General features: G+C 37.7%; 1 protein-coding gene across 1 annotated transcript in view; it reads right to left on the bottom strand.

Annotated features, from left to right (window-relative positions):
* Window positions 1-23,792, bottom strand: part of LOC126480242 (trithorax group protein osa-like) — a gene marked incomplete at its 5' end in the record, with an annotated part of 286,292 nt that overhangs the window by 18,858 nt on the left and 243,642 nt on the right. Inside the window, one exon of the mRNA XM_050103963.1 lies at window positions 15,982-16,148. Coding sequence (XP_049959920.1) covers window positions 15,982-16,148 — 167 coding nt within the window. The remainder of the gene's footprint in view (window positions 1-15,981; window positions 16,149-23,792) is intronic.

The following is a 23,792-nucleotide window of genomic DNA, read 5'->3' as shown; positions in this document are numbered from 1 at the left end:
CACCTCTCTGCTCCTATTCCAACACTACACAGCCATCTTTTCACCACCACACCCACTCTTTTTATTTCTTTTTGTTTCTCTCCTTTTCTGCTCCCCCCTCCCTTCCCACCTCTCCCCTGTCATCCATGTAAACTGCAGCACTTTACTGTGTGCCACCCCCACCATACTATCCCTTCCCCTCCCCACCCTAGCCTCCTCCTTACCCCCACCCAGTCGACACTCCCATCATGCATTGGTGCTGCTGCTCGCTGTATGGTTTCAATTGCCTGAGACTGCAGTTGTATGTGTGAGTTGTATTTGCGTGTGTGTGTGTGTGTGTGTGTGTGTGTGTGTGTGTGTGTGTGTGTGTGTGTGTGTGTGTCTATTGTTGACAAGGACCTTAATGGCTGAAAGCTGTAATTGTGAAAATCTTTTAGTTGTGCCTCTGTGCGACTCAGTATCTCCCATCTCCGCTATATGGTGAGTAGCATTTCCTTCTCTAATATTGTTACAGTCCTTCCTGGATTTTCCATTGTTTGATTTAATCTCACTGTTTACATTACTGTAACATTAACTACTGTCAGATATCTTTCCTGGTAAATGTTCTAGTTTGCCTACTATCTAAATTGTTCATTTGAATTTTTTGAAAGTGAATGGTTAGTTTTGTCACAAAAAAGTCAATAGCATTTAAATTTCAGTTAAAAAGTAAATAAATATATTTGACTCCAAAATGTGGTCTCCATTTGAAATACTTAAAGAAAATGAATGATACAAATTTTGCAAAAATCTTATTACTTGTCTACCATTCCTATGAAATAATAAAAGAGAAAGGAAATCAGGGCAACAGTAATAAACTAAAAACTTAAATATTCATTCATGGCTTATAATACAAAGATAAAGTAGCTGATCATCTGCCTGTGTTTACACAGTACATCTACACCTGTTTGTAGCCCTTGGAAACTGAGAACTTACATGTCATTTATGATCTTTCAGCACTGGCACATTGTAACACACAAATAATGGTATGATCCTCAATTACAACAAAATTTTTGAGCCAAGTTCCAAAAAATCTGGATCAGTAGGAGAATACTTTTTATTTATTTTTTTATTTTTATTTTATTTGTTTATTTATTTATTTATTTATTTTTGCAATATTCAGTACTTCATTACTTTTTGAGAAAAGCAGTAAACAGTACATGACCTAAGTTTTCTTTTATTTATCTATTTTATTTGATATTTTTAAGTGTATAATGCAAAAGTCTTGGAGTCTTAGCATTTTTCAATCTTTGAATGACGTCTACATTTATTACTGAAAATAAAAGCAACAAAAAACTGAAAATGGGATATTTCAGAAACCAGTCATTTTGATTGGTTTTAATGGTCAGGTTAAAATGGAGATGAAAAAAACTGATTTGACTGAAAACTGGTTCTTTCAGCAATAACTGCCATCCTTAACATCCTGTTATACCAATTGTAAGGGTTTTTTCCCCATTCCATTCACATGAGAAGTGTGGGAAAAATTATTGTTAAATCCCGCTGTATGTACTGTAACTAATCTATCCTTCTCTTAATATCCCTGTCAGAACAATATGTTATGGGTTGCAGTATGTTCCTAGAGTCATCATTTAAAGCTAGTTCTTGAAACTTTGTTAGTAGACTTTCTCAGAAAAGTGTATGTCTAGCTTCAAGTTTGTGTCAGTTCAGTTCTTTCAACATCTCTGCGACACTCCCCCATGAGTCAAAAAAATCTCTAACCATTTGTGCTTTCCTTCTCTGTATATGTTCAATGTACCCTGTTAGTCTTATTTTCAATGGGTCCCATGCACTTGAGCAATATTCTAGGATGGTTTGCACAAATGATTTGTAAGCAATCTCCTTGGTTGTCTGATTGCATTTCCCTAATGTTCTACTAGTAAACCAAAGTCTACTACTTGCTTTATCCATGACTGTGCCTTGTGATCATTCTGTTTCACATCCCTACAAAGTGTTACACCCAGCTATTCATGTGAGTTTACCAATTCCAACTGTGACTTTTTGATATTTTAGTTATAGGATAGTACATTTTTTTCATATTGTGGAGTGCACACTCCTACATTTCTGAACATTTAAAGCAAGACTTCACACAACTTTAAGATCTTATGAAGATCTGACTCAGTACTTGTGCAGCTTCTTTCAGACTGTACTTCATTGCAAATAACTGCATCATCTGCGAAAAGTGTAAGTTTACTATCAAAATTGTCTGATAGGTCATTAGTGTACAACATCAGCAGCTAGGGATCCACACACTTCCCTGGAGTACACCTGAAGTTACGTCTATATCTGTCAATGGCTCTCCATCCAAGATAACTTGCTGTGTACTCCCTACTGAAAAATCCTCAATCCCTGTATTCAGCAAAAATAGATTTCTATCAGAGAACAGATGATTTTTTGTTTTGTTTTAAATTAAAACACAAAATAAATAATGTTTACAGTGGAAACACAAATATTTTACAAAATACAAACCAGTGCTGAATGAAAGTTACACAAAGAGCTCATACTGAACTTGACCTTTACAATCAGAAGCAAGTTACTGACAACAAAGAAATAAATTGAAAAGTTGCATAACTGAGAACAAAAATCTGGAATGATCTAGGAAAAAACAGGATTTCCACAACATGATTGATATATGGGACAGTGATTCACAGTTAGCTATTAAAGACCGCTCCTACATGAATAACATGAAAGACGGAAATGAAAACACACAAAAAGAATATCAAACAGCAGGGCTGAAATAAGTCAATAAAACACACACACACACACACCCACACACACACACACACACGTATATAAGAATGCTTCATGAGGATAGGTCAGGTGGCCGGCCAGGGTCTTGATGAAGAAACTATCCTGGCATTTGCCTGAAATGATTTACAAAAACCATAAGAAACCTAAATCAGGATGGCTGGACAGAGGTAGTCCATTCTCCCAGTAAAAGGAAGAAAAGAAAAAGAGAGAAATGAAAGAGAATAAGTGGGCACATGTTTGGAAATAAACTCAACAGCAAGGAAAAACTTTACAGATTGGAACATTATAAAGATATAGGACATGGAGAGAATTATGCGAAGAGAAATTGGATTTATGTTCTGTCCTTTAGTTTTAGAGTCTCTTGATACTTTACTCTCAGTAATTTATGTCTCTTCAATTACATACTGTTTCAGATTTCCCATATTTCTCACCGTTAATCTCAAAATGAAACCTTCACTCTTGACAATTAAAATGCAAGCGTATTTGTCACCTTTGGAGTGCCTAAGATTGCAGGAAGTGTGGCATTTTTTGCCATTCAGTGTAATTTTTGTATGGTAAAATTACAGATTGTTGTAGTTGACACCGAAATCAGTTGAGAGTAAAAGATCACAAATCATCCAAAATACAGGGTGTTTGAGAAAAAACTCCCTAGTTTTAACAAGTCCTAGAAGCTGTACAAAGTGACATACACTATTCCAATTTGTGGTTTTTGATTCATCAACTCTCCAAGTTTGGCTCCCTGCATTTGGCAGGTCTGCTTAATCTTGAGACAGCACCAGTGCTATCTTCTTCTTTTGCTCCCTCAGTTCAGTCAAGGCCATGCAGTGCAGTGCAGAGCAACTCGGCAACAATGTGTGCTCCACAATAGAAAGCACAGTCTGTTTTTGGCTTGAGAAAACTGAGTCAGTTATAACAGTGTAACATGATTTTAGATGTCAGTATGGTGGTGAACCACCTACAGCAAAAAATATCCATCTTTGGCTAAAGTTTTTCAAGGAAAACGGTAGTGCTTTAAAATGGGGACGTTTACTGTGACGTATTGATAGAGTACGTCTTTCCCCAAATGGACAATATTGAGGCAGGAAAGGGGCTTGTGGTTTTCCAACAAGATGACGCTCCACCTCATTACAGTGACCATATGCGGGCGGTCTTGACACTTGCTTTCCAGGAAGGTGGATGGGCAGGGCTGACCCATTACCTTGGCCACCACGAAACCCAGATTTAACCCCACTGGACTTTTTCTTCCACATAAAAAGTGTACAGTGAAAAGATCAGAGATATAAGTTGTTTACATCAATCATCACAATGGTTGGGATGGTTATACCTGAAATGTTGGTGAATAAGTGGCGAGGAGTAGAATATCGTCTCGACGTGTGGAGGGCAACAAATGGATCCATCATTGAAGTCTACTAACATTAAACAAAACTTGAAGGAATTCTCTTTCATGATATATACTCATTGATGTAATTTCTCATTAATTTCCTCATGAAAATTATACTTAAAATCAGGGAATTCTTTTTCAAACACCGTGTGTTTTGAAAACCTATAGAGCGCGCTCTCTCTCTCTCTCTCTCTCTCTCTCTCTAACATGGACAAGTATCTTCAAGTCTTCAAGCATACAGGCGAAGAAAGGAACATTTAAGTTATAATCTTCTGTCGACATTAAGCATGTTACAAATAAGGAATTATGTCAGTTAGCCAAAAATGAGAAAGGAAGTTGATCATGTCCTTGTACAACTAACTGTTCCCACATTCAACTTATGCTCATTAGGAAAACTGTAGAAAACTTAAATAATGATGATCAGTTTAGAGTCTGAAGCAAGCTCTTTCTGAAGAATGAGCCAAGTGCCTTAAACAACTGCGTGAGCCTACTCTGTGGGTGTGTACTGTTTACAGCTTGAAATGTGTATGAGAACAGTTAGAGAGAATGAGTTGTCAAGTATAATGGCCTAACAATGAGAAAGGACACATACTAACTGAGGAAGGAAATTTTAAAAATCACAATTTTCATGACAGGAAGATCAAAAAATTATATAAAAGAGGAATTACTAATCGATGCTGAAAGAGTCTACTACAGTTTTCAGATATCATGAAGTCTTGTACAAAAGTTGTTTCTTTGACAGGCTCTTTGCATTATTTCCTATCTTATCTGCAGCTTCTGTTACTTAGCATATTAGTTAATGCTTTTTATATAATATATTGCAAAGCACAAAATAAGGTTTGGTATTTTCCTATATGGTTCAAATATGATGGTTCTCAATATTTATGTGTCATTAATAATTTGAATCAATGTGAATGTTTGTTTTAGGTTTGTTTTTAGGAGAAAGTGTAGCACTGACAGGTTGGAAATTTCTGGCAGCTTTGTAGTAAAAAGTTAAGAAGAAAAATCTGAGTTCAGAATAAAGTGTTACTGTGAGATGAAGCAGGGGAACTGCTTGAAGCATAAACAGAAAAGTACCCAGGGGCTTCACGATGCAGGCCTTGCAGGTTCTCCCAGCGATCGACCTCCAGACAGGCTGCAGTCAGACGTCTACTTGCCAGCACCTGACGTGTCTGCCACCCCTGTGACATATGCATGGTTTCATTCTCTGTTCTGTAATCATGATCCATTTATTTTTGGCTTGAAGCTCGAAAATTTAGTGTTCTAGAAGCCCAAATATATCTTCAAGATGTAAAATCATGTATAATGGAGATAGTGGAAACATCAAAAACAACCCAAACTGAAAAATACTATTTATTCAGGAACATACACAATCACCGACTTAATGACATAAGTTCAATTTCTTTTCATGATAAGAAGCTACAAGACAAACCTGGAATCAAAACTAGAAGTTGAAAACATGAGTGAATCCTAAGGGAAAGTCTAAATGGTTGTGACTTCTCAAAAGGCAATGAGTTTTAAGGGAAGTGTCAGGAAAACTACTGACAAACGTCACAGAGAATATTGGCACTTCTGCATATTATTGTTTTATGCTGTTGTCATAGAATGGTTAGTGTACTGAATGAATAAAATAAATAATTTCAAAAATCTCACAAAAAGACAGCTACAGAGAGTTCAAGAAGTTTTCACAATTGTGGACAACCATGTATTCATTCTCAAACACTCATTTGTTCATCTCTCATTACAGTGGGTCACTTCTGAAGTGAAGCATTTAGTCCGCTATAGCCAAATACTCCATGTAAAACTCAATATGAGCTACAGTCTACTTCACAAATGATGAACAGCTGTCTTATAATTTCTGTTTTCTCTATGACTGGAACGTTTATTACCATACCATAACTATGATTGATACTATGGTTGAATAAAATCTGCCGTCAGTCATAAAATATTTATTATTGCATCATGTGTTTCAAATGTAGTAGATATTTTCAGGTTCCTTTCCAGTTCTTACATTACTTTTCATCATTCCTGTACTGCAAATATTTACAGTACTTTTGTGTATTTTCTCTCACACAAAATCTACAATTAAAACATATACCAGTAGTTGTTTTGATTGTTGTCCTTTTTGATTAGTGGTGGCACTTTAAGGAAATATCTGTAATATACTTTATTCCATTATTAGCCATTAACAAAAAAGAAAACAAAATCCTAAATCCATTAATAGTAAGTGGTATCAAACTAAAACTGCATTGAAGGGTCACTGTAAATGTTTGCAATTCTTATTCATTCTTTCTTCCTTATTGGACTAGGTATAAATTGCTTCTAGGGAATATAATCCTTTTTTTTTTGGAATGAAGAGATCTTGGTCCACTACCTATTTCATGTTTCTTTCTATAAGCATTATTATTCTAGTTACAAACATACAATCATGAGAGATCAGGCTAATAATTCACAGATTATCAACTCATGTTTTCTTTGATAGTGCTGTTATATGCATTTACTGGGAGTCATACAGTAGGCTGCATTTTCTGTTTCATAACCTTTAAACAACAAATTAAGTAATTTTTTCGTTCCTGTACCACCTATTGGTTTTAATAATTGCATCGATACAGTATCACAGGAACCTTATATCAATTTTTTTACTGATGGCATTAATGAGGATGAATATGTTTCTGTAAAAAATGCTGGGCTGTTAAGGTGCCTTAAGATAATCGTTTACTCATAATATAAACTGTCATATGTCATAAGCTCTTCATTTCAGAGGCGAGAAATGGGAAAAAAGAGAAACCTTACCAATGGAGAGACTCCAACACTCCAATGGACCTTAAAAGACTTGAGGGTGCAAATGGATGTACACAAAACATATTTTAAACCTCCAGTATGCCTGTGTTAAGAGATTATAGCCTCCACAGAAAGAGTAATTTCAATAACAAGAGAGAGAGCACTGAGAGAGTGGACAGTTCTGTATAATATGATACCACCTCTTCCTCTTCCTCTTGCAACCATCATGCAAGAAGTCACTGTTCATGTCCCTGTAACAAATCCAGTAACTATATGTTATAGCTATATTCCCACCCATGAACCACAGACCATGCCATCAGTGGGATGGCTTGCATGCCTCAGCAGTACAGATTGCCATATCATAGGTGCATCCACAATGGAAGGGTTTCTGTTGAGAGGCCAGATAAATATGTGGTTCCTGAAAAGAGGGAGTAGCATTTTCAGTAGCTACAGAGGCAACAATCTGCATGACTGACTGACCTGGCCTTGTAACATCATCCAAAATGGTCTTGCTGTGCTGGTATCATGAACAGCTGAAAGCGAGGGAAACTATAAATGAAATTCCTCCCGAGGACATGCAGCTCTAGTGTATGGTTAAATTATGAGGCATCCTCTTGGGCAAAATGTTCTGGAGGTAAAATAGTTCCCCATTTGGATCTCTGGGTGAGGACTACTCAGAAGAAATTCATTATTGGGAGAAAAAAACTGTCATTCTGTGGATAAGAGCATGGAATTTAGATGCCTTAATCAGACAGGTAGGTTAGGTTAGAAATTTTGAAAGGAGAAGCGAATAGGCTGAAGTTAGATATAGTGGAAATTATTGAAGTTTGGCGGCAGGAGGAACAGGTCTTCTGGTCAGTTATATAAATACAAAGTCAAATAGGGATAATTCAAAAGTAGGTTTAACAATGAATAAGAAAATAGAAATGCAGGTAAACTACCATGGTTCAAAAATGGTTCAAATGGCTCTGAGCACTATGGGACTTAACATCTGTGGGCATCAGTCTCCTAGAACTTAGAACTACTTAAACCTAACTAACCTAAGGACATCACACACATCCATGCCCGAGGCAGGATTCGAACCTGCGACCGTAGTAGTAGCGCGGTTCCGGACTGAGCGCCTGAACCGCTAGACCACTGCGGCCGGCAAACTACCATGGACAGTATAGTTAATGCATTACCATAGCCAAGGTAGACACAAAGCCCACAACTCCCACACTAGTACAAGTTTATATGCCAACTAGCTCCGCAGATAATGAAGAGGTTGAAGAAATGTATGATGAGTTAAAAATTTATTGATATAGTTAAAGGAGATGAAAATTTAATTATGATGAGGGAATGGAATTTAATAATAGGAAAAGGAGGAAAAGAAAAAAATAGTAGGTGAATTGACTGGGGGAAAGGAATGACAGAGGAAGATGTCTGGTAGCTGCACGGAACATAATTTAATCATCACTAACACTTGGTTCCAGAATCACAAAGGATGGCTTATACATGGAAGAGACCCGGAGACAATGGAAGGTTTCAGATTAATTATACAATGATGATGTGCAGATTTAGAAACCAGATTTTAAATTTTAAGGCATTTCCAAGAGCAAATGTGGGCTCTGACTACAATTTACTGGTTATGAACAGTAGATTAAAACAAGAAACTGCAAAAAGATAGGAAATTAAGGCGGTGGGACCTGGATAAGTTGAAAGAATCAGAGGTTGTTAAGGGTTTCAAAGGGATCATCAAGCAATGCGTGATTAGAACAAGTGAAATGAATACAGTAGAAGACGAATAGGTAGCTTTAAGAGATGAAGTAGTGAAGGCAACAGAGGATCAAATCAGTATAGAGACAAGGCCCAGTAAAAATCCTAAAAATCCTCAGATAATACAAGAGATATTGAATTTAACTGATGAAAGGAGAAAATTTAAAAATGCAGCAAATGAAGCAGATCAAAGGGAATGCAAACGTTTAAAAAATTAGAGTGACAGGAAGCGCAAAATGGCTAAGCAGGAATTGCTAGAGGACAAATGTAAGGATTTAGAAGTATGTTTCACTAGGGGAAAGACACATATCAACCTCAGGAAAATTAAAGATACTTTTGGAGAAAAGAGAACTATCTGTATGAATATCAAGAGCTCAGATGGAAAACCAGTCTTAAGCAAAGAAGGGAAAGCTGGAAGGTGGGAGTACATAGAGGGTCTGTACAATAGAGAACTTCAAGGTAATATTATAGAAAGGGAAGTGGAGGTAGACAAAAATGGGATGGGAAATATGATACTGCAAGAATAACCAGGCAGATCTCTGAAACATCTAAGTTGAAACAAGGCCCTGAGAGTAGATAATATTCTGTCAGAATTACTGATAGCCTTGGGAGAGCCAGCCATGACAAAACTCTTCCATCTGCTGTGCAAGATGTACGAGACAGGCAAAATACCCTCAGACTTCAAGAAAAACATAGTAATTCTAATTCCAGCAGTTGCTGCCAGATGTGAATATTACCAGAGAGATAAGTTAAGAAAAGGCAAACAAAGCATTTCTAAAGAAGAGATACTTGTTAACATCAAATATAGATTTAAGTATTAGGAACTCTTTTCTGAAGATTTGTAGAATTAGAGAAAGCTTTTGACAGTGTTGACTGGAATACTCCCTCTGAAATTCTGAGGGTAGAAGGGGTAAAATACAGGGAGTGAAGGGTTATTTACAACTTCTAAAGAAACCAGACGGCAGTAGTCAGAGTCAAGGGGCATGAAAGGGAAGCAGTGGTTGAGAAAGGAGTGAGACAGGGTTGTAGTCAGTCCCTGGTGTTATTCAATCTGTGCATTGAACAAGCAGTAAAGGAAACAAAAGAAAAATGTGGATTAGGAATTAAAGTCCTAGGAGAAGAAATAGAAACTTTGAGGTTTGCCAATGACATTGTACTTTTGTCGGACACAACAAAAAACTTGGAAGAACAGTTGAATAGAATAGGCAGTGTCTTGAAAGGAGGTCATAAGATGAACATCAACAAAAGCAAAACAAGTGTAATGGAATGTAGCTGAATTAAATTAAATAACTGATGATGGCTGAAGTAAAGAGATGTAAAATGTAGACTGACAATGGCAAACAAAGCATTTCTAAAGAAGAGATACTTGTTAACATCAAATATAGATTTAAGTATTAGGAACTCTTTTCTGAAGATACTTGTCTGGAGTGTTGCCACATATAGAAATGAAACATGGACAATAGACAGTTTAGACAAAAAGAGAACAGAAGATTTTGAAATGTGGTGCTACAGAAGAATGTTGAAGATTAGATGGGCTGATCATGTAACTAATGAGGAGGTACTGAATAGAATTGGGGAGACAAGAAATTTGGGGCACAACTTGACAAAAAAAAGGATCAGCTGACAGGACACATTTTGATACATCAATGGATAACCAATTTAGTATTGGAGGGAAGAGTGGTGGTGGTGGGGGAGGGGGGGGGGGCAAAAAATCAAACCAGTCTTTGGACAGAAGACCACAACAACAACAACAACAAATGCTCACTGCACAGATCTCTTGTTCATGGATTTCAACTTATTTTTCTCAATGCTGAGAATTCTGTATGTCTAATCTGAAAATGACAGTTGATTTCCCATGTAAAAAACTGTGCTCCAGATACAGTGCCAAAAAAATACCCTATTTTCAATTATCTCCATTCCAGTAACAGTTTGTCATCAACATGAAATATTCCTACAATTATGCATAATTTATGATACAAAAATTATGTGTTTTGATCCCTTTACCAAGGTGCATCAATTAAACTATGTATTTTTGTACCACAAAAGCATATGTATGAGTTACCAAATATGGCACCTTAGTTGTGAAAAAATGTAAATGAACATGGTATCTGATCATCTACATCTTAAACTAGGCCCTGGTCCATGTAACGCATCACACTGTCATTACAAATATTATTTACAAAATACTATAAATAATATTGATTAAATATTATATGAACATATGGTGTCTGTTCTTTCAGACATGTCCAAAAGAACAGACACCATGCATTCATGTAACTGATTCATGTTGATGGGCAATGAATCCACCACCTTCAGTGTGGGAATTGCAAAGTAGCGAACGAGGTGGACATGGACGAAGTCTGTGGATACCTGGTCCTTGGTGGGAATGTGGATCGGTTGGGAGGCATGTCAAGATAGTCTGCACAACTGCAACAAACAGTATGTCCAGATGGTGCAGTGGTTAATGCAACTGACTAGCAAGTGGGCAGGTTTGGATCCCAGTCAGGTACACATTTTCACCTATTGTTGCTGATTCTGCATAAAACCCTGATGCAGCTAACATCAATAGCTCCTTATCTTCCTCTCACCCCTTCTACCTTCAATGTACATAAAGATTATATACTGACAACCACCAGAATAACATTTGCATGACATTATGTGTCGTGTGGACAGATTGGTTGAAACAGGCAGAACAAGTAGGTGCCATGTCGATTTGTGTGTCTGTGAAGCTTAATTGCCATATTTGCTGATTTTAGTACTTATAATTGCATTCTACAAAAATGTAGAGTTGAAGTGATTCACTGCATTAACGAACTCCACAAATCGCTTCATTTTTGGAACAATTTATTGTGAAAAAATATTGACAAATCTACTGTCACCAGATACAATCACTATCTATATTTCAAGTTAAAAGTGAAGACTGCTTCATTATTGTGGGCAAATGAATTTTTGGTGATTAAACCAGCGAAATATTGAGAAATGTGATAGGCCAAATCCTTCAGGCAGAGATGAAGGAAACACTGAAACACAGTGTCTTGCACCTTCAAATTAGGCTAACAACTATGATTACCAGATATCCATGTATTAAGTCTGTGTACACAGCTTTAGCTTATTCCAATGATAGTATAATAACAAACTTTATTAATGCTGACATGGCAAAGAGTCTGTTTTGAGTACCTAGAATGGTAAGCCTCAGTTGCATATATTCTAAATGAACACCAATCCCTTCATGATTTAGTGGAAAAGCAACTTTCCGTGCCAGCAAGATATGATAACATTGTTAAATGCCTTGTGTTGTGCTGATGATAGTTTGTCTTCCTTGTTCTAACTGAGACTCCTGGCAGCTGTTTTCACACTACAAAACGTGTTGATGGATCAGTGATCTAACATCTCAGATGATAACTCTGAAGTTATGACAATGGTTTCTGTTAAAAAGCTTTCACTAGTAACACAGTTCATTTTTTCTGTCTCAACATATGACTCGAAATGATTACCTAATGTTCCTACTGCCTTTTTTCTTGTTAAGAGTGATAACTCAGAATTTTTGTGTTCAAGTCAATTCTCATGATGAGATAAAATATTAGAAATACTTTTCCAATCTGCAGTACCATTAGTAGCAATAATGGCCTTACCTGTGAACAATTTACATAATGCACAAAAAACAGCAGCAGTGCTACAGGAGTATACTAGAAAATCATGCAAAGTTGATTCACCATTTAAAAGATTACAGTAAAATATATTTTTCTTCAAATATCTGGTTTTATGACCTATTGATAATCTTGAATTAGAAAAATGACCGTTACAATTTTGATTAATGCCACATTGTACGAGGGGCATTTCAAAAGTCCATGCACAGTCCAAGAGATGGCACCACCGGTGCATATTGAGGTCATGTTTAGTTAGTAGCATCTTTGGAAAGAATGCACACCGTGTTTCAGCCATATTGGTCTATTTCTTTGTGTTTGGCATTCATGTGAATCAAGGTAGATGAGTGATTGTCAAAAAATGGACAAAAAAGAATTTCGTGTGGTGATTAAACATTACTTTATGAAAGGCAAAACGCCTCAGGAGACTAAAGAGAAGCTTGATAAACATTACGGTGACTCTGTACCTTCAATTAGAACAGTTTATAAGTGGTTTCAAAATTTTCATAGTGGCCATATGGGCACAAGTGATGCTGAATGTTCTGGACGCCCTGTGGAGGTTACGACTCTAGAAATCATGATAAAATCCATGATATGGTGATGGGTGACAGAAGAGTTAAGGTGCATGAGATTGCTAGTGCTGTGGGCATCTCAAATGAATGGGTACATAATATTTTGCATTAACATTTTGACATGAGAAAGCTACCCACAAGATGGGTTCCACGATTGCTCATGCTTGACCAAAAATGGAATCGTGTGAAGTGTTGCAAGGATGGTTTACAGCTGTTCAGGAAGAATCTGCAGGACTTTAAGTGTTGTTTCGTCACTGTGGATGAAACATGGTTATATTACTGTACTCCTGAGACCAAACAACAATCTAAACAATGGGTTACTAAGGGAGAATCTGCACCAAAACAGGCGAAGACCATTCCTTCCGTTGGAAAGGTTGTAGCAACTGTCTTTTGGGATTCGCAAGGGATAATCCTCATTGACTATCTAGAAAAAAATAAAACTATTACACATGCATATTATTCACTGTTATTGGAACGTTCGAAAACCAAGCTGCAAGAAAAATGCCTGCGATTGGACCGCAAAAAAGTCCTTTTCCATCATGACAATGCTCCAGCACATATCTCAGCAATTGTGGTCGCAAAATTAATGGAAATAGGATTCCAACTCGTTTCACATCCCTCCCTATTCTCCAGAATTGGCTCCCTCCTACTACTATTTGTTCTCCAATTTGAAGAAATGACTGGCAGGACAAAGATTTTATTCAAACGAGGAGGTGATTGCAGCAACTAATTGCTATTTCGCAGGCTTGGACAGTTCCTATTATTCGGAAGGGATCAAAAAATTAGAACAGCATTGGACGAAGTGTATAAGTCTAAAAGGAGACTAAGTCAAAAAATAGAAAAGGTTTACCCCAAACATGTAAGTAGTTTTTATTTTTGCACAGACTTTACAAACGCCCCTCGATTGAGAACGTTGATTGTTGATTCATTGACACATCATTCCGCAGGATCATCACTAATGAGGTTATTTCTTTTTTGTAATGTCTGACTCGACACTTAGTCTTTTGTGAAACTCAAACCCAGAAACAATTTGCTTTTCTTCATTTTTGACTTTTGTTTTGTCTGTATTTACTTGTTTTACAACAGCTGCAGTGCCAGAAATATCATCCGAACTACTGGTACTTGAACTCATAGTCGAACCAGTAACATTTTTTGCAAAAAATTTATCTACTCCGCCAAGCGTTTTTAGAACATTGCCCTCTCGTTCTCTCCTTTCCTTAGATAATTTCCAAAATGCCACCACACTTACACATTTCCTTTTTCCACTGCTATTCCCTTTAAGGCACTTACAAAATTGTCAACCAACAGTCAAAACAAAAGAAAAAAAGTTGTTAAAGGAAAGAAAGAAAGGAAGACGTTATCGAGGCCCAATCATACTGCACCGCACATGAGCAGAAAACTTTTTACTTTAAACATTGCACACGAGCACAAAGATTTTTCTTTTGAACACGGAGCAATGAAATGACCAATTCGGATTACTCAACGCAACTCTGCTATGACAGAACAAAATGCAAAATATTTTAATTTGATTGTTGCCTGTTCCTCTGTTGTCAGTGAACAGCAGAAGCACACCTGCCGGCTGGAATTCGTCTCGTAAAGAAAACGGGACAGTCCCTTTTTTGGTTTCTGTTTACTGCGTCGCCGAAATTTTAGCTGGGACGCAAATATGTTCTGAATATTCTAAATATGTTCTGAATATTCTTGACCCTGTCTTTCTAATTGAAAAAGCAAATAATTTTTGAAATTTCTTGCAATGAGGTGTGCTGGATCGACTTATTCTTATAACATTTTAGCAGTTTCTGTAGGCAGAGAAGACAGACTAAAAAAGTTTAGTCTTGTTGGCAGATGATGTGGTGTGTTGTCATTTATGTGAACATGTCTACATGCAAATGCACCTTTTATTCCAACATAAAATAAAAACAACCTTTCCTCGTAGAAAAAAACCTTAGTTAAGAAGTTTAATACAAAATTTGCAATGGCACGTACTATTCAATTGCACAGAGTGGGAACTTTGATATCATGCAGGTTGCAGCACAATAAATGCAACAAATGAAAGTTGGTTTCTTCTTCTTTTTTTGCCAAAAAAGTAACTAAGTAAATAAATAAATAAAATTTTTAAACTGTTGTGAAGTGTATTGCACACATTATTAGATATTCTGCTTGAGTTCTTTTCGTATAATCATGTGTTTAAAGATGTAAAACATTCCCAGAATTGACATGTTTTTTAAACAGGTATCATTAAATCAAAGCTCAGATACTGAAGACCACAGAGCTTTCACATTAATTACAGTAACGGAGGGTTCACTTGATACGTCCCCGTAATTTCTACAAGAAATTTATGTGGAGGCGGGTTTTACATACTGAGGCCCACAAATGTTACAGTACTTAAGAAACTGCTGATTAGTTTACAACAGCTTCTCAGGGGTCCCGATACTTTCACGGGGAAATTATGGTAGGGTTACGTAGAAGCCGGCAACATTCTCAGAATAATAAAGTTTCAAACATTGTATTGTACATTGCCGTTCTGAAAGCTTACTTCAAAATATTTTGAACAGTCATGAAGGTGATACCTGACGAAACCCAATGATAAATTTCCATTCATCATCAAGTAAACCATGTATATTTACAAGCTTGTATTGTCGAATTTTGTTCTTAAGGCTTATTTAAACTAGCAAGCTGTTTAACAATATTAAAAATTTTTGTCGTTTGTAAGTGCAGTTGTTTAAAAACGTAAAAGGTTAAAATGAGTAAAGAGCAAAAAATGCTGCCCGCCTTAAAGTGCCACCCCTAGGCCTGTGCCTAGTGGGACTATATGTAAATCCACCATTGGTTATAACAGTGAACAAATAAAGAAGTAACTTTATCATAGTCTAAGGGTTGTTTCGAGACTCAATCTTTCACCCTGCAGTGGAACATGGACTTTCATGATACCACCCGACATATCAAAACTGTGTGCCAGATCTGGACTTTGACTGTGACCTGTTCCAAGGAAAGACTTACCAACTGTGCTACATAGGCATGACTACAAGCTTTCTTCAGATTGTGGAACCAGTTTCTTGTAACTCTGTGAGAACTTATGACTAACCTTTTCTCCATGACGAAGGTGTGCTTCCATGGCTGTTATATCAGTGCGTAGACGGAGCATCTGTGACTCAACACGAGCATTTTCACGCTGCAATTCTGTGATCTCTGCTTCTAATGTCACCAGGTCTTCACTGCCAGAACCCACTGCATTGACAGGGCCTTCTATACCTGTGTTAAGAGAGATCTGTTAGAGTCGCAACAATCACAAATAACCAGTTTTTCAAAGTAGCATGTTTAATAAAAGAATAAGTCAATAGCATACCCATGATCTGAGCTAAGGGGGTGTTGGCAGTTGTAGAGGGGTAAGGAGAAAGCTCATATCAGTTTCAAGAAAAGGCATAGGCATGGAGGAAACAAAGAACACTTTCTTGAAAAATAAAATTCAAAACTACTGGAAAAACGTGTTTATCAATCACTAAACAAAATAAGGCTATCACTCTGTAATATGTTCTTACACACTATTATTTAGTCAACTGAGAGAATACAGTTCATGTGAGATTTGTTCATAATATTTTGTTGTCAGCCAACTATCATTTAGATGAATGAAAATACAGGGTGTCCATAACTGTAAAAAGAGAACAACTGCTCAGAATGATGCCAAATTTGAATAGCATATTCTTGACACAAGGGGAAAAATTATGGAATAAAAAAAAATTAATCAAAATTTGACCAATAAATGGAGCTTTAAGTATCAGAATATGCACACCAAAAGATGTGCAGTACACAGTTGTTCCTCAGTTTGCATCCGAGATGCCCAATATGTCAGTGTCCATGAAGGATCATGCATCTACATCTATACTCTGCAAACCACCATGAGGTGCATGGTAGAGGGAACTTCATGTCACATTGTACCAGTTATTAGTTTCCTCCTGTTCCATTCGTATACAACGTGTGACAAGAATAACTGCTTGAATAGCTTGGTGTGTGCAATAATTATTCTAATCTTATCCTCAAGATCCTTGAGTGAGTGAAGTAGAGGATTGTTGTATATTCCTAGAGTTATCATTTAAAGCTGGTTCTTGAAACTTTGTTAATAAACTTTCTCAGTATAGTTTCTCTTCGTGAGTCTGCCAGTTCAATTTCTCCAGCATCTCTGTGACACCCTCTCATGGATTAAACAAACCTGTAACCATTCATGCTGTCCTTTGCTGTATACATTCAATATCCCCTCTTAGTCCTATTTGATACGGGTCCCACACACTTGAGCGATATTCTAGGAAGGGACATACGAGTGATTTGTAAGCAATCTCCTGATTCTACCAATAAATGCTTTACCCATGACTGAGGGTATGTGATCATTTCACTTCATATCCCTACAAAATGCTAGACCCAGGTATTTGTATGAGTTGGCCGATTCCAACAGTGCATTGCTGGTAAAGGTCTTTTCCCAGAATGGTGACTGTGCACTACTAACCCTGCACAAGTTTGATACTCAAGGGTTTGAAAAAAAGTGTTGGTCTGATGTCTAGTAGAAGTCTGGAGAAAATCACAAAATTGTAAGAGGCAGGTTCTGCTGAAGTTCAGTGTGGCAGAGGGAGGAAAGTAGGTGATCCAACATCTGTTGAAGATGTGGTCGCAGCATTGCACGGGGCTTGAGCAGTGATGCAAAACATGCAGTGTATGGGAAATTACCTGAACATTGAGCATTCTTACTAGCATGGTGCATAAAATTCTATGAAACATCCTGCATTGCTATCCATACAAAATCACCCTATTCAGAAGTCGCTTACTGATGACCTGCCAGCAAGACAAATGTTCACTCTGGAATTTCTTGCTCGCATGGAAGTGAACATGTGGAAGGACATGTCAATACACAGAATTGTAGAATATGGCAAAGGAATATTCACATGCACATCAACTGGCACCACCTCATTCTGCAAAGGTGATTGTGTGGTGCTGATTGACAGCATTGTTACGGTAGGACTGTATTTTTTTAAGAGACAATTCCTCTGGGTCCCATTACCTGTACCATCACTGGTAAATGCTGTGAGAATCTTTTGCACACCGATGTCATTCCAACCCTTCAACAGCATGGAAGTGTGGGAAGGATAATTTTTATGCAAGATGGCACTCCTCCGCACACTGCACAGCCAGTGAAGCATCTACTGCAGAGGCATTATGAAAATGCTAGAATTATCAGCCATCATTTTCCTACAGCCTGGTTGTCCAGATTACCTGACCTCAATTCATGTGACTTCTGGCTGTCAGGTTATCTGAAAGATGTTCTCAGTGCTCCAATTATGAACAGAGCTGAATAGAAGGCACGCACTACACAATGCATTTTAATATGATCCCTGAGCCCCCCATGAACCATGGATCTTGCCATTGGTGGGGAGGCTTGCGTGCCTCAGCGATACAGATGGCCGTACCGTAGGTGCAACCACAACGGAGGGGTATCTGTTGAGAGGCCAGACAAACATGTGGTTCCTGAAGAGGGGCAGCAGCCTTTTCAGTAGTTGCAGGGGCAACAGTCTGGATGATTGACTGATCTGGCCTTGTAACATTAACCAAAACGGCCTTGCTGTGCTGGTACTGCGAACGGCTGAAAGCAAGGGGAAACTACAGCCGTAATTTTTCCCGAGGACATGCAGCTTTACTGTATGATTAAATGATGATGGCGTCCTCTTGGGTAAAATATTCCGGAGGTAAAATAGTCCCCCATTTGGATCTCCGGGCGGGGACTACCCAAGAGGATGTCGTTATCAGGAGAAAGAAAACTGGCATTCTACGGATCGGAGCGTGGAATGTCAGATCCCTTAATCGGGCAGGTAGGTTAGAAAATTTAAAAAGGGAAATGGATAGGTTAAAGTTAGATATAGTGGGAATTAGTGAAGTTCGGTGGCAGGAGGAGCAAGACTTTTGGTCAGGTGATTACAGGGTTATAAATACAAAATCAAATAGGGGTAATGCAGGAGTAGGTTTAATAATGAATAAAAAAATGGGAGTGCGGGTTAGCTACTACAAACAGCATAGTGAATGCATTATTGTGGCCAAGATAGACACAAAGCCCATGCCTACTACAGTAGTACAAGTTTATATGCCAACTAGCTCTGCAGATGATGAAGAAATAGATGAAATGTATGACGAGATAAAAGAAATTATTCAGGTAGTGAAGGGAGACGAAAATTTAATAGTCATGGGTGACTGGAATTCGTCAGTAGGAAATGGGAGAGAAGGACACATAGTAGGTGAATATGGATTGGGGGGAAGAAATGAAAGAGGAAGCCGCCTTGTAGAATTTTGCACAGAGCATAACTTAATCATAGCTAACACTTGGTTCAAGAATCGTGAAAGAAGGTTGTATACCTGGAAGAATCCTGGAGATACTAAAAGGTATCAGATAGATTACATAATGGTAAGACAGAGATTTAGGAACCAGGTTTTAAATTGTAAGACATTTCCAGGGGCAGATGTGGATTCTGACCACAATCTATTGGTTATGAACTGCAGATTGAAACTGAAGAAACTGCAAAAAGGCGGGAATTTAAGGAGATGGGACCTGGATAAACTGAAAGAACCAGAGGTGGTACAGAGTTTCAGGGAGAGCATAAGGGAACAATTGACAGGAATGGGGGAAAGAAATACAGTAGAAGAAGAATGGGTGGCTTTGAGGGATGAAGTAGTGAAGGCAGCAGAGGATCAAGTAGGTAAAAAGACGAGGGCTAATAGAAATCCTTGGGTAACAGAAGAAATATTGAATTTAATTGATGAAAGGAGAAAATATAAAAATGCAGTAAATGAAGCAGGCAAAAAGGAATACAAACATCTCAAAAATGAGATCGACGGGAAGCGCAAAATGGCTAAGCAGGGATGGCTAGAGGACAAATGTAAGGATGTAGAGGCTTGTCTTACTAGGGGTAAGATAGATACTGCCTACAGGAAAATTAAAGAGACCTTTGGAGATAAGAGAACCACTTGTATGAATATCAAGAGCTCAGATGGCAACCCAGTTCTAAGCAAAGAAGGGAAGGCAGAAAGGTGGAAGGAGTATATAGAGGGTTTATACAAGGGCGATGTACTTGAGGACAATATTATGGAAATGGAAGATGATGTAGATGAAGATGAAATGGGAGATAAGATACTGCGTGAAGAGTTTGACAGAGCACTGAAAGACCTGAGTCGAAACAAGGCCCCGGGAGTAGACAACATTCCATTAGAACTACTGATGGCCTTGGGAGAGCCAGTCATGACAAAACTCTACCATCTGGTGAGCAAGATGTATGAGACAGGCGAAATACCCACAGACTTCAAGAAGAATATAATAATTCCAATCCCAAAGAAAGCAGGTGTTGACAGATGTGAAAATTACCGAACAATCAGTTTAATAAGTCACAGCTGCAAAATACTAACGCGAATTCTTTACAGACGAATGGAAAAACTGGTAGAAGCGGACCTCGGGGAAGATCAGTTTGGATTCCGTAGAAATGTTGGAACACGTGAGGCAATACTAACCTTACGACTTATCTTAGAAGAAAGATTAAGAAAAGGCAAACCTACGTTTCTAGCATTTGTAGACTTAGAGAAAGCTTTTGACAACGTTAACTGGAATACTCTCTTTCAAATTCTGAAGGTGGCAGGGGTAAAATACAGGGAGCGAAAGGCTATTTACATTTTGTACAGAAACCAGATGGCAGTTATAAGAGTCGAGGGGCATGAAAGGGAAGCAGTGGTTGGGAAAGGAGTGAGACAGGGTTGTAGCCTCTCCCCAATGTTATTCAATCTGTATATTGAGCAAGCAGTAAAGGAAACAAAAGAAAAATTCGGAGTAGGTATTAAAATCCATGGAGAAGAAATAAAAACTTTGAGGTTCGCTGATGACATTGTAATTCTGTCAGAGACAGCAAAGGACTTGGAAGAGCAGTTGAACGGAATGGACAGTGTCTTGAAAGGAGGATATAAGATGAACATCAACAAAAGCAAAACGAGGATAATGGAATGTAGTCAAATTAAATCGGGTGATGCTGAGGGGATTAGATTAGGAAATGAGACACTTAAAGTAGTAAAGGAGTTTTGCTATTTAGGGAGTAAAATAACTGATGATGGTCGAAGTAGAGATGATATAAAATGTAGACTGGCAATGGCAAGGAAATCGTTTCTGAAGAAGAGAAATTTGTTAACATCGAGTATAGATTTAAGTGTCAGGAAGTCGTTTCTGAAAGTATTTGTATGGAGTGTAGCCATGTATGGAAGTGAAACATGGACGATAACCAGTTTGGACAAGAAGAGAATAGAAGCTTTCGAAATGTGGTGCTACAGAAGAATGCTGAAGATAAGGTGGGTAGATCATGTAACTAATGAGGAGGTATTGAATAGGATTGGGGAGAAGAGAAGTTTGTGGCACAACTTGACTAGAAGAAGGGATTGGTTGGCAGGGCATGTTTTGAGGCATCAAGGGATCACAAATTTAGCATTGGAGGGCAGCGTGGAGGGTAAAAATCGTAGAAGGAGACCAAGAGATCAATACACTAAGCTGATTCAGAAGGATGTATGTTGCAGTAGGTACTGGGAGATGAAGAAGCTTGCACAGGATAGAGTAGCATGGAGAGCTGCATCAAACCAGTCTCAGGACTGAAGACCACAACAACAACAATGATCCCTGAGATCTGTTGTGGAAATGCTGTTTCTCAGTTTCAGCTTGTGGCAGAAAACACTAGACAGTATTGCACTAGTCTCATGACAATTAGAAAACGATGTAACTTTGATTTTTGTGTAGTTATTGGCACCTGTGTTTGTCTCTGAGTACGCCCATAATGAGTTGTGTTACCATCAACATAGTAAGTTAAAAGTGTTGGAGGAAATAGAAAAAAAGCTGACATTTTACCTTTCTGATGGATCCTACTGTACAAAGCAATCTTTTAATATGATAATATTAACAACTTTATAAATATAAAATGCAATTCAAAGTAAGTAAAACTAAAAGATGGTCATTAAAAGATCTGCACATAGCAATATATTTATTGAGAAAAGAGTAAATTCATAAAATAACTGACGTATTGAGAAATAAACCAACCAATGATCCATACAGGTAGTGACTGCTTCCAGGAAGGGGAGGTATACTGGCCCCAGACTGAATATACTCAGTGGATTAATAGTGAGGTTTGGTGTGTCAACCAGTCTGGATGTGGTCTTCAGGAGGTTTCCCACATTCCACTATATAAATACTGGGCTGCTTCCCATGTTCCACCTCAGACATATGTTAAGAAAACTCTCTCTCACACTGGCACACAGACAGGGTACACTGCTTCTGTCCTGGGTGGTGAATAGGAGACTGATAACCTTACTTGTTTTGTCTCCTTAAACACTTACTAAGTATCAGCATCAAACAATGATTCAAGAGGGTGCAGAACTATTTTTACAACAATAAAACTAAATTCCATGAGTCCAACACACATAGATAATGTTGGATGCACAAGAATTTCAGTTTCAACAACATTTCTGCTACTTTTTACAAAAATGCTTGTTGCTCTTCTTGAAATAAATGTGTTATTTATTACAAACAGATGTTTGAAAACATGCCATGCAGTAACAACATAGTGAGGATTCAGCACCTGTTATGAACATTTTTAGTGCACAATCTTTAATTGTATTGTAATCCCACATGTGAGATTATTAAAATCCTAGTGGTTAACTGCCAAAGCATTCACAACAAAGAGCCATAGTTTGAAGTGCTCCTGAAAAGCAGCGAAGCTCACATAATACTGGGTACAGAAAACTGGTTGAAACTGAAATTGGTAGCAGTGAGATTTCTGGGAAAATTCAAGCTCATATTGTAAGGATAGGCTAATTGGAAATGGAGGTGGTATATTAGTCGCAATAGACAAGAAACTCAAATCCACTCAGAAAGAAATTGAAGCTCAAACAAAATGAGGTATCTCAAACAGAATGACATCCTCCATGCGAAACAGCATCATATACTCCAGAAACATCAATCATTTGAAACCCAACTCATACTTTTATCACATGACATACTGAAAGCTTTGGATCAAGGCAGTCAGATAGATACAGTATTTCTTGATTTCTGAATAGTATTTGACTCAGTATCACACCAACTATCATATGTGATATCAAGTGAAATTTGGGACTATATTGAGAACTTTTTGGTAGGGGGTACACAGCATGTTATCTTGGATGGAGAGTCATAATCAAATGTAGAAACAATTTTGCATGTGCCCCAGGGAAGTGTGTCGGTACCCTTGCTGTTGATGGTGTATATTAATGACCTTGCAGACAATTTTAATAGAAGCCATACATGTTTTGCAGATGACACTGTCAGAAAGAATCTGCATAAATATTCAGTCAGATCTTGATAATATTTCAAAGTGGTGCAAACACTGGCAACTTGCTTTAAATGTTCATAAATGCAAAACTGCATTTCACAAAAAGAAGTAGTATTCTATGACTATAATATCAATGAGTCACATTTCAAATTGGCCAACTCATACAAATACCTGGACATTACTCATTGTAGTGATATGAAATAGAATGATAACATAGGCGTAGTAGACTTCATTTTATTGGTAGAATAATGGGGAAGTGAAATCACTCTAGAAATGAGATTGCTTACAACTCATTCATAGAACCAGTTCTAGAATACTGCTCAAGTGTGTGGGACCCATACCAAATAGGACTAACAAGGGATATTGAACATATACACAGAAATGCAGCACAACGTGGGAAGAATGACCGCTTAAATACCTCTGTGCATTTTGTAATTAGTCTAAGCTTGTCTTCACCATCACTATAGGAGCAATAGAAAGGCAGCAATAATATTTATCTAGATTCCTCACTTAATGCTGGTAGGTAGGCTTTTGT

The sequence above is a fragment of the Schistocerca serialis genome, chromosome 1 (genome assembly GCF_023864345.2).
Source record: "Schistocerca serialis cubense isolate TAMUIC-IGC-003099 chromosome 1, iqSchSeri2.2, whole genome shotgun sequence".
In the NCBI taxonomy this organism is placed as follows: Eukaryota; Metazoa; Arthropoda; class Insecta; order Orthoptera; family Acrididae; genus Schistocerca; species Schistocerca serialis.
The sequence above is the reverse complement of the archived record's forward strand: the minus strand, read 5'-3'. Positions and strand labels throughout refer to the sequence as shown.